This window comes from Clytia hemisphaerica, unplaced genomic scaffold (genome assembly GCF_902728285.1).
Source record: "Clytia hemisphaerica strain Z4C2 unplaced genomic scaffold, Clytia hemisphaerica genome assembly, whole genome shotgun sequence".
Lineage (NCBI taxonomy): Eukaryota > Metazoa > Cnidaria > Hydrozoa > Leptothecata > Clytiidae > Clytia > Clytia hemisphaerica.
Genome location: NW_027104500.1, coordinates 983,912 through 996,209, shown reverse-complemented (window position 1 = coordinate 996,209; position 12,298 = coordinate 983,912). Strand labels below are relative to the sequence as shown.

Sequence of the window (12,298 nt, the reverse complement as noted above, 5' to 3'; positions counted from 1 at the left end):
ATGTATATTTCCCCCTTGAATGAATGCTTTCCAGATATTGGACAGCAAAGTCAGTTTTTTCTTTTCCAACACTACATACTTTTGAGTGTTCTAACACTGCTGAAGTTCTCGATTGTTGGAAATGTTCTTTAAAACGCTGGTTGAAATGGGTGGTGGTTTTCCCAATGTACATAGATAAACACGAACATGAGATACAGTAGATACCACAATCAGTACAAGTTAGACGTGCGTTAATGGGGTAGCTCCTGCCATTAGTTGGGGACTCAACGTGAGTGTTTTCATTTCGAATTTCATTAGAACAGATATCACAACGACGAGAACATGGCTTAGGAAAATGACTTTGTACATTGTTGTGAAAAAGAAGATTACCAATTGAAGACCCTGTTGATTTAACAATGTCTAATTTTACTTTATGATGGTTTAGAGTTCTGTTGATTTGGGTGGCAAAATGATCAATATCCTTTACATATGAGGTGTCTGAGAGGACTACCCACCGGACAGAGTTGATTTCAGATTCATTTGTTTTCGGGACTTGAACAAGATTGCGTTGAAGAGAATGAGCTTGTGAGAGAATATTATCTACCATTTCGATAGGATAACCAGAATTGATACAGCGTTGTCGCAGAAGAGCTACAGCGTCAAGGAAGTCCGAATCTCTAGAGCAAAGACGACGAAGTCTAACGAGTTGACTTTTAACTACTCCCTTGAAGGAATGACGGGGATGGGCTGATCCAAACTTAACATATGAGGTAGAAGCAGTTTGCTTGCGGTATTCCCTAGTGTGGAATTGACCATCTACGATGAAAATTTCAATGTCAAGCAAGTGGAGTTTTTCTTCCGAAATTTCGTTTGTAAGAAGAAGGTCGAATTTATTGAACTGTGTATTTAATGTCTCGAAAAAGTCATCGAATTTGCTTTTGTCGCGAAAGACCCCTCCACAGTCATCTATAAATCTCTTCCAAAGTTTCAAATTAGTTTCAAATATACGACGAAATCCTGGGTTATTTTCCAATAAGTCCCTCATAATAAAACTCAGGAAGATATTCGCTAATGGTACACAGTGTTTACCTCCTGTAGGGATACCTTTGTCCAGCATATAAAACTTATTGTCCCAAGTTATTTGCTGGTTTTCCAGTGTGTAAATGATCAGGTCTAGAAGAGTAGATTTGATTTGAATAGACCAATCAGTGCATTTATCAAAACAGTTCATTAAAGCTTTTCGGAGATGCTCGAATTTCACAGAAGGATACAGGGCTTGAACATCGATACCGAACAAGATGAGATCTGAAAAATCCCATGATTCATTAGTCGCTAGTTCATTCAGTTTATCAAAATCAATAAGGATATCAGTCGAGTCCTTTGTATATTCAAATTTACCATAAAGTTTTGAAAGTGGAGTTAGGAAAGCTTCCAACCAGGATTGAACACGGGACATTTGGCACGACGACGACATACCAACAACAAGACGAGCTGGAATTTTGAGACTGACCTCATCAGGTTTAATCTTACGTAAATCGTCAATGTTCAATTTATGAGCTTTCAGCAAAGGGTAAACGTATGGTGTTGATTGCTGTACGAAGCATTCATTTGAATCGATAGCGCGAGTGTCCTTTCTCGTACCATCCTGATTTTTCAAGTTCCCTTTGGATCCACCTGGTAAGATTCCAGTGACAGCTGTTAATTCACGTCTAGTAATAAAATCTATATCATACAACTCCGTCATTTTATCATCAATAAATTTGCGATTATCTTTCCAGTTGGAAGATTGTGTTTCACATAATTTTGCGATTTTAGAAATGTTTATTTCCTCAATTATCTTTCTTTCTGCGAAGTCTATGATAAGAATAAGGTTACCTTTGTCAACCTTTCTGATATCGATAATTTTTTGTTTCGTCAAGAGTTTCAGTTCTGATAATGCAGTACGCAGTATTTTTGGCAAATTGTCGTGTCTGCTTTTGTTGGAACGTGTGAGAGTAATACATTTTTGGTTGACTTCCTCAATCTCTTTTTGTAGTTGTTTTGTGACACCATTTCGAAGATCCCTTTCTTTCGGTTGGGAATATCTCAATTTCCTTGGAATGCTTTTACTCCTATCAAATTTCTCATTATTCTGTGGATCGTTAGGGGGGTCACCATTACTGTTGGCTGGTAAACTGTTCTCGTTTTCATTTGACAATTCGGATAACTTTTCATCCAGATCTCCAATACGGTTAAGTGTCCGAAAGCCCTCCAGAATGAGGATCTCCTCTTCTTTGTTGTTATTGGTAGACGATGGAATGAAACCGGTTCCTAATGAAAGTAGCAGTTTCTGGTGGTATGTAATGTTGGTACTTGACAGATTGACAACTGAATTCATCCCGTCACTTGTAAAGTACTTTTTCAGCTTTCTCAATTTATAACGTTCTCTTGCTTTCCGGTTACGTTGTTTCTTTGTGTTTGCGTTACGGTTACGGTTGGGTTTAGGGGAGTATAAACAGCCTTAAGTCCTGAATTTTAGGGTAAAAAGTCTTGGGGAGCCTTATGTCCAAATTTTATTTTTCTGCGAAGCATTGACATGAAATGTGTAGCCTTAAGTCCAACACATCTGGTTAATGGACTTAAGGCATTTTAAAGCTCAATTTTAGCTTGAAACTTGCTAAGTATGAAGATTTTAAGTTCAATTCAATACAGCCTTAAGTCCAATAAATGCCATTTTAGAGCCTCTGGAGCAAGCTATTAAAACCTCTTTTTAACCACAAAAAGATAACTATAATGCCCGCATAATAATATCAAAAGTATGGACTCTTGGCATTATTTCTTTCTTAGTTATCAGCAAATGAAACCTTTAAAAAAGTCAATTATCTCAAAATGGAAAAAATGGACTAAACGCTGTCTTGAATTGACACGGCAACATGCACTTTTGTCTTTTTGCTTTTTTTTGCAAAAGTTCCATAAATGAAAATAAAGGGATAATGATAATTGAATACTATCCACTGATGATCTGCGGCACTATCATAAAGCTAGAATCCCTTCGAGTACTTTTCGCTTGAGAAAATTGTTGACAGATTAAAGTTTTTCACCTGTGTGGGAGCTCACAGGCGTTCTGCAAGCGTTCTCGGCTCAATCCTTGGACCGTGCTAAAATGGTAGAATTTAGCTGCAGCAGATCATTTAGATGGAAGTTAAAAGTATTTTTTAGCGTAAATTTGAATACTTTACAGTACTATTTAAAAAGGAAATGATGGTAGTTCTGTTTTTTCCTCAAACCCCCGGGAACAGTTTTTTTCTCCCATGGGAATTCTGATACATAACCCGATTGGTTAATTTCAGAACGGCTTCAAGAAAGTCAAAATGGCAGATAATTTAAAAACTTCTAACGAGGAAATGTGTGGAATTTGTTGATGTTGATGGCTTGTTGATTCTATAAAGAGAAAAGACAACAGGTATAGCTTTTTCTAACCAAGGAATATCAAAGTTCGAAGTATCAAAGTTTGGCTTGGTTCAAATTTTTCATCTATTGTATAAAATTTGGGTAATTTCTCATAGTTTATGAAAATCTGCAAAATAGTTTAAAACAAACCTTTAATGAAATTCTTGGTATTATTCTCATCAAACAAGTTCATCTACCGTAAGACGGGGTTATTCGGATAGAATTCGAAGGTTATGGGCAAATTGCATCTTCCAGACAAAATAAATAGATAAGCAGTGTCAACATTTGACAATCAGTGTGGACATTAGACCAACTAACGGTACATGGAGTGATATTTAATATTGTTTTTATTATCATTGGCTAGATAGGTCTTGTCCTGGCCATAGAGCACTTTACTTGGCTGCACTAAACTGAACTTGAACTGAATTTGACTTTGATCCTTTTTCTCTGTTTTTCTTTTTTTTGCAGAGAGAAAAGTACAAAGTAAAAAACATAAGATAATAGCCAAGAAGTATGAATTATGATTACGAGTTTGAATTGGATCCAAGGTATGACCTTTCTTTTTCTTCTATAGTTTCTCCCTTTTGACCATGTGAGTGGAAAATTCTTTTTTCATCTAGAAATTTTCAATCTCCTCAGCACTTTTTGTGATGGGATGAAAAACTGATTTAAAATCAAACCTTTTATGATTCAGGGCTCGAAATAACGATATTTAGGTGGTCGGACACATTGTCCGATCAAAAATTGATTTGGGTCGGACATGTCCGATTGATTTTTATGTGGGGTATACTTTAAGTCTAATACAAGCTTCTGATAGAATTTCACATTGATCACGAAGAAGCTAAACAAATGCCAATTAATGGTCAGAAGCCCATGATTTTTACTTGAAGCATGCTTTCATTTGTTGAGAAAAAGCATCACACAAAATGAATATCTAACACTAATGATCGCAACTTTGAGAGTTTTTGTGTGTAAATAAAGAAGTTACTAATTCTATGTAAATTATAATTTCTTTTGGAAATATCACAACGCATCTGACAAATTTTTTGAAGGCACCGAAAGTAATTGGGTCGGACATGATGTCCGAATAGAATCTATTTGGGTCGGACATTTCAGCAATTGGGTCGGACAATGTCCGATGTCCGACCGTTATTTCGAGCCCTGATGATTTGTAAGACAATAATAGGATAGGAATAAGCTAGGAAAACGCAAGGAAAAAGTTAAAAAAAGCCAGGAAAAGACTAGGAAAAAGCTAGATAGGCTAGGAAGAAGCTAGGAAAACGTACAGGAAAAATTTAAGAAAAACTGAGAAAACACTATGAAAAAATATAAAACATATTTGAAAATTGGATAAAAAGCTTTTCGGCTTATGCCATCATCAGTTATCATACAAGTAAAAAGAAAGTAACAAATTTATTGAAAAAATTGGAAAAAAAAAAAAAAATGTGAGTAATTAAAAGCAATAAAAATTTAAGTGACGATAAAATATATTACAGTATAGGGAATTATTAAAAGCTATAAATATCATTAAGTCTCACGTGACTCCATTTCTGAAAAGCATAAGGCTACGAGTGTCTATTTGGTTATTCATAATTATTCATAATTCGTCACTTAAATTTTTATTGCTTTTAATTACTCACATTTTTTTTTTTTCCAATTTTTTCAATAAATTTGTTACTTTCTTTTTACTTGTATGATAACTGATGATGGCGTAAGCCGAAAAGCTTTTTATCCAATTTTCAAATATATTTTATATTTCACAACTTAACATGGTGAAAATTCATACAACTATGAAAAAACTAGGCAAAAAGGCTAGGAAAAAGATGGGTCAATAATGGAAAACTTGAATCTTATTTCTTTTTGTATAATAACAATATTGTAAAATACTACCTTCCATTCAAAAAAAGTTTTAACAATTTTACCAGAATTTCTAACAAATTCCTTATAGTCATGAACTCTTGAAATTTGAAAGTACTGAAAGAAAAACAGTTATTAACACCATCGTCAAAGTTTTTAACTAAAACAACTTTAGCACTATGGCAAGAAAATTTCACACCATTTGATAGAATAGAATCTGCTTTTCAAATTCAAAAATCCTTTTTCTTTTTCAAACACATGAATAATATTTACCCTTATCATAGTTACACATTCACATATAAAAGTAAATCTATTTAATCAGAAGCACAAGTTATTATTTGAGTAAGAAATTTTAATAAAAGCCAAAGTTTGAAATATAGAGATTTTATCAACACAAGATCTTTTTAGTACTGACGTCCATACAATGATGCCAGGCAACTATTGGTTAATAGATCAGAGGTAGGAGATTTGAAAGTAATAATATTTTACAGATCAAAATCGACATTGATAATACACACTTATGAGAAATGAGTCTTACTTTTTAGATATCTTTGATATAATCTAACCACAGCATTGAGTTGTTTTTTTCTCATCATAATGCCTAGGTATGATTTTTATCAGTCTTTATTCATATAATTGTATGCATCTTTTTAGTAACAGCTTTCTTAGTTTTGAAAAAAATGTTGGAAGTGAAGTTTAATTGGTAATTTGAATCTTAAATTTAACTTTTGTTTTCAATGAATTTGGATACATACCCACTCTTTCCCACAGCTCTACTTGAGTTACCAAGAAAGAATACTAGGCCTAAGAAATTAATGCTTTTTGCCACTAATCAATAACCCACAAAAAGTATTTTGGTCTGGTTAACGGTTTGATGGTTATAAATGTAAAATTGTACAAAATTCTTTTTCACTGTAAAGAGGAAACAGAAACTTTAGAATTTGGTGTGCAATCTTTTAAATCTGATTAAAAATGGTTAAAGCAGCTATAAGTACTTAGCACTTAGTTCACATCTAAAATATCAACAATTGTGGTATCAAATTTTGAGTCACTATTTTCCCATTTCCTCTCCTTTTCGTATGTTTTTTTTTTTAATCAATTTATACTGATTATAGCTGAGATCATTAGAAGTCATTAAAAGTGAAATTAATTTGAGTTTTCTTTAACCATTTTTTGTACTTTTTCAAAAGTTAATCCTGTGTTAGTTAGAAATTTGCCCTGTAAAAAAAACACACATCACTATAAAAGCGTTTATTTTTAAGCAAAATGTTTCAGACCTTATTTTTTAGCTTTTCTGTGTCTGTTTTGAGAAGGAGATAAATAAGGTAAAATATTTTTAAATTGGTCGGACCAAAAAATTTTGTTTTTTATAACTAATGTTTCTACCTCCACATTAGGTCATTGGGTGGAAAACCTGGTTCTGTTTCACTGAAGAAAGATAAACAGAACCTCATTGGTATCAGCATCGGAGGTGGTGCTCCCTTATGTCCATGTCTTTACGTAGTCCAAGTTTTTGACAACACACCAGCTGCCAAAGATGGCACACTTCAAGCTGGAGATGAGATTGTTGGTGTCAACGGCAAATCCATGAAAGGAAAGACCAAAGTGGATGTCGCTAGAGCTATTCAATCACAGAAGGTTTTGTTTGATGAGTTTAGAGATTTTCCTTTTTATTTCACTGTTTAGGTCGTCGTTTTTTTTTTTTTTTTAATTTTCATTGTTTCTTTAGGAGATTGTGACCATTCAATATGTCAAACTTCACGCTGATCCAAAGGAAGGCAAATCACTTGACATTAGTAAGTTCTTATTAGAATAGAAATGTCAAATCAACGTCTATGAAGAGAAAACAAAAAAGGATACAGTGTTTTACCAGGTTTTCAAAATGCAAGGGATGTTTTTGTGGTCAAATCTATCTCAAATTTACTATTTGCAAATTTTACTTGTAGTAGGGGTCCAAACCTTTTTTGCAAAAGGAGTCCACTGGTAAGGTCTGACAAAATAAGCTGTAAAGGTAAATCATAGGTAAACACCAGGTACAATTTTTGAAAGGCATATTCAACAAAAAAAGTTGGTACCATCGAAAAGAAAATGGAATCTTTTAGCAAAACAGTGAACTACAACAAACTTCATACAATCATTAAGTTTTAATTTTGTGTAGATCGTAATCGTTTGTACCTCTCTTATAGTGATTCTGTTTTGAGTTTCTTTTCTTTCTGTTTCTTTGTTTACAGTCTTAAAGAAAGTCAAGCACAAGATGGTAGAGAATATCAGCTCTGGCACTGCTGATGCCCTTGGATTGAGTCGAGCTATTCTTTGCAATGGTTTGTTTTGTGTTATTAATAATCCCCACTGGTTTTACACAAATACAAAGATACTGAACTATAGATATTCAAGAGAAGTAAGATTTCCAGAACTTAATGAATAGGAGCTATGCTCAATATCCTACATAAAACCAATCTGAAAAATTGTAACATTTGCATGATTTCATTATTTCTTATTTTCTTTTTTCAATACTCAGATGGATTGGTGAAAAAGCTAGAAGAGTTAGAGCAGAACTCGTTCATTTACAAAGGTAAATCTGATAACTTTTAAAGACACCCCCCCTGGATGCACACAACTACCTACCAATAAGTCAATGACAGGTTTTACAGTTGCTTTGGTTCTTGCTTCAAATCAATTGGTTTTCATCCATTGGAATTCATCATGTTTTTACTCAACTCTTCAACTTTTTAGGTATTGTGGAACACAGCAAACGTCTGTTACAAAGCTACTTTCAAATGTCGAATCTTCATAAAGGTAAGGAAAGTTTTATCAGTGTTCACAGCTCCCAGACGGAAATAGGGTTTTCTGCATTTGAATTAAGTAAAATATTTAAAATCTCTTCTCTGTGTGGTATGAAAAACCTTGCTTTGTCTCCTGGTTTATGAATCTGAAATGGTTTCTGCAACCGTTTTTTGTCTCATGATATTTCATTTAAACTAAAATTTTTTAGAATATTTTCTTGCCCAAGCACACAAAAATGAGTTGCGTAAAAGTGGTTTTGGAACCAGTTTTCAAAGGATTTAATGACAACAAAATGAACTCTTTTTTTTCTTCATAGAATTGGGAGACATCTTTGCTTCAATTGGTGTCCGTGAGCTACAACCCAATGCTAGTGAAGGGTTTGCTATCTTTGCAGAATGCCATCGGTAACATTTCATTTTGTTCTTTAAATTGGTCAAGTATTCTAAACCTGTTCTATCACTGGAAGGATTTTCCTTAGACTTGCGCTTCTAGATAATATAATCACTTTACAACAGTTTGAAACTCCCTCAAACCTATGAAGCTAGACATTTCTCAGATCTTCAAATAGGTTGGGTACGTTGGTGTGTTATCAAAAGGCAGATTTTTTGCCCACCTTTTAGCTAAATTTAGAACCATACCCAATGAATTTTGCATTGTTTTGGGAGATTTTGGTCCATAGCACGATCCACAGTAATTTTTTAAAAGTATTTACTATTTGTGTTACCTTAACGGAACTAATTTTCACTTTGAATCCTGTGAATTACAAAATTGGCTATCCTCATCCAAGGAAAATAAGGAAAATGAAAGAAATGTGTCCAAAATAGAGCAAAACTGCATTTGGACTAACAGTATAGTTAACTGCCTGTGAGTTTTATTAGAGAGGTAAACAATGTGAACAATTTATCTACCTATTATTCAAAAAACATTTCAATTGAAATGTTTTTTGAATAATAATTAATTTTCTGACTATTTTATTACAACAATTTATCTACCATTATTTCATTTTTAAGGGGCTTCAACAAATCTGGTTTTGATTTCTTGAAGAAAATGAAACCAATGCTGAGCGATCTTAATACTTATCTGACCAAGGTATGTAGATTTTGTTGACAATTTGGAATCTAGTAGAATCTGTTATATTTGTGATAATACACCAGCTGTCTACAAAATTTAGAAATGATCCCTTATGGTTAAGGTGAAATATTATTTTAATATTTTGAGTTTGTAAGACTTTAAGGGTAACTTGGGAAAACTAGCCCAGGGTATATTTTGACGTTTTTGAAATTTTAATAATGAAGTGAGCTGTCTAAGGAATTCAAAATGATCCCTTATTTTTAAGCTGAAATATTATTTTATGATTTTAATTTTCAGGCCATTCCAGATACAAAGTTGACCATCCAGAAATATTTAGATGCTAAATTTGAGTATTTGGTAAAAACAGAATATTCTTATTCGTTATAATATTCACCAAAATCTTTGAACTACTAAAGGCCAATTATGTTCTTTTCTGAAAGCCTAAAGATTCATTTGGTACCAGATTCCCTATTCCTTAATTGAGTTATCGGATTTAACAGTAGGTCCATTGTGGAAATAAGTTTTAACTTAATTCATTTCAAACTGACTTCAATTATGGTATTATCCCTCGTCTTTGTGCATATTATTTGGAGTATTTATATTTTAAAATGGGGTTACTTCTCAGCAATTTCTTTGTTTTTTTTCTGTAATGGATATTTTTAAACTTGATGTTTTTCTTCTTCTTTTCAGTCTTATTGTTTGAAAGTGAAAGAAATGGACGATGAAGAATATGGTTATGCTGTAAGTTTTCAAATCTCCCTGGTGTGTTCGTGATGAGTGTGTTCGTGATGAGTGTGTTTTGTATACATTTAAATACCTGTTTTCAATTCTCGTGTGAGCTAGAGATTGGTTTGGTTTCAAGTTTCAATTCCTGTATTGCTCTTTATTGCTTGCTTTGTTATTTATTATCTTAACTTAATCATTGTAATTCTAATTCTAAAATTTTGGTGCTGTTAGCTTGGAAAGTGATGGGTATCCCTTTAGTTTTTAAAAATTTCAAGTCTAGTTCAGACTACAGTTAATGCTCTCTTCCCGGCTATATATTAACATTATTAACGCCTTCAATAAAGTCGACACAAGATGAGCAGCAACCATAATATTTGCTATACTTTGTAAACTGTTTAAAAAAAACATTTCATTTACTTACAGTCAGCAATTTTTGATTTCACTTTTGAAAGTCAGCGGTCTATTAAAGTATCCCAAAGCAAATTTTTTAACTTATTGATTATGTCCCATACCCTATCAAATGGTCGGTTTGTTTTTGCTGTTTACTAGCCCTCAAACTCAAAATTTTCTTCATTCTAACAATCTAGGCACTTCACGAATCGCTGTACAGAGTTGAAACTGGTAACTATGACTACAGGTGTGTTAAATAGACTTTGCTTGCAGTTTTATGATATTCAGAATATGCACTACTACAATGGTTCCTGTTATAGTGTCGTGATTAGTAGAACACTCTGCTCAGAAAAGTTACATAATTACTTGAAATCATATATCAGGATATATCAGTTTTGTAAGAAATAAGTAACTCGTATTAATGAGAAACTTCTCGATTTTGGATTTTTTGAAGAAACATTATCTTGAAATACGTCTGTGATTGGTTGAAACCTTATTTTAGCTGAGCTATCCAGTTGTGTATAAGAAAATAAGGAGAATTCTACCCAATGTCTCATTCTGCGAACCCGTTCAACCTTTTGATCTTGAGTGCTATGTAAGAATGATATTACCTTTTGGCAAACCTATTCTCATTATTCTATCCAAACTATTATTTTAATTGGTTTATCACGTTCTTTGTTAAATTCAGAGTTGTGTTACGATGCAGGCAATTAGCAAGAGAACGTTTTGCAAAGCTGCGTTCTGATGTTTTGGTCAAGTTGGAACTTCTTGATAACAAGCATGGTGAGTGTTTAAAAGATATTTTGTTTACAAAGCATTTCTCTTTCATTGGTATCATCGCTTCTACCCATCACTTTGGAATAAGTATTTAAAGGCATTATTCTCGTGTTCAAAGACCTTCATATAGATATATTGTTGTTAAGGATACTGTCTAATTTATTGACTTTCCTTTTTTTGAAGTCGAATTCAACTAAAAAAATATATATTGACTAAAATTTAAGGGGGTTTGACCTTCAAAAAACGACCTCCGCCATATCACGGGGGGGGGGGGTAATGTGTTTTAGAAACACTCAAATAATTTTGTTTCCTTTCCTTTATGTTTCAGTGCAAGATTTGGTATTCCAATTACAAAAGATGCTTGAAGCCATGACAACGTACCACAATGAATGTGAAGATGAATTATCCAAAGCTACCATCTTTCCAATTGAAGTGGATCTGTGTGGCGGTGCCATGGCTAGAGATGATTAAGACTTCATCCTTTACCATTTTTTTACGAATTGAGCTTTCATGGTCATTATGAATCATAGGATTTCTAGACTGATTGGGCTATAATGATTGCCTCGTGGACCACCGGAAAAAGAACAACTAATATTGGCGAGAACTATTGGACGGAATCTACCTTGCCTGAATAAGTTCTTATCCAAATTAAAGTTTTTTCATGATTTTCCAAAAATCTGCCTAGGACCCTCTATTACAGACAAAAAAATAATTGATTGTCTCTTCTATTTACCAAAATTAGTTTTCTTCAAAATTAAAGATTTGCTAAAATAAATTCACACAAATAATAAAACACAAGCAACTGATGAATATTAGAAAAGGTCTTTTTATAAGTTTTACTACGTCGTCGAATTTGTTTGTTTTACATAATATAGATATAGAAATTATTTATTTTTTTGAAGCATCAATTCTTTATTTCATAAAATTCATTCATTCATTTTTGGGGCTAAAAAAGAGAAATCACGAAACAAATTAATTAAGCTGAAGGTTTAAACTATAGTTTTCTACTCTTTCCTTTTTTCAATTGCACTTATAAATGAAATGCTGAAATTGTAAAAACAAATTATTATTTTTTTGCTACAATTTTGGCAAGATTTAATATTTTTCATTTGTTTTAAAATTGGGATATAGTATTATTATTTATTATTTTTTGGCAATTATAGAATTTTATTGTCTACATTTTTTTAAAAAGAAATGTTTAGCTTAGATCTAACCTTTATGCTCGTGTTACGATAGCTTGCTCAGTAACCTATATGAAAGTATTGGCTCTGAATCACCACTAAAA

At 32.8% G+C, this 12,298-nt stretch overlaps 1 protein-coding gene across 3 annotated transcripts; it reads left to right on the top strand.

The window, feature by feature from the left end:
- Window positions 1-3,865: 3,865 nt before the first annotated feature.
- Window positions 3,866-11,775, top strand: LOC136821725 (PRKCA-binding protein-like). 3 transcript variants are annotated; one of them, XM_067077937.1, is made up of 13 exons: window positions 3,866-3,956; window positions 6,663-6,903; window positions 6,995-7,061; window positions 7,497-7,586; window positions 7,784-7,837; window positions 7,999-8,061; window positions 8,366-8,453; window positions 9,060-9,138; window positions 9,418-9,477; window positions 9,811-9,861; window positions 10,434-10,483; window positions 10,925-11,019; window positions 11,342-11,775. In XM_067077937.1, the coding sequence occupies exons 1-13, from the start codon at window positions 3,922-3,924 to the stop codon at window positions 11,482-11,484; spliced, it is 1,116 nt and encodes a 371-aa protein (XP_066934038.1). In that variant the 5' UTR covers window positions 3,866-3,921; the 3' UTR covers window positions 11,485-11,775. The 3 variants fall into 3 exon arrangements, with proteins under 3 accessions (XP_066934038.1, XP_066934039.1, XP_066934040.1); XM_067077938.1 differs by lacking the exon at window positions 3,866-3,956 and adding an exon at window positions 5,632-5,724; XM_067077939.1 differs by lacking the exon at window positions 3,866-3,956 and adding an exon at window positions 5,931-5,968.
- The last annotated feature ends 523 nt before the right edge of the window (window positions 11,776-12,298 follow it).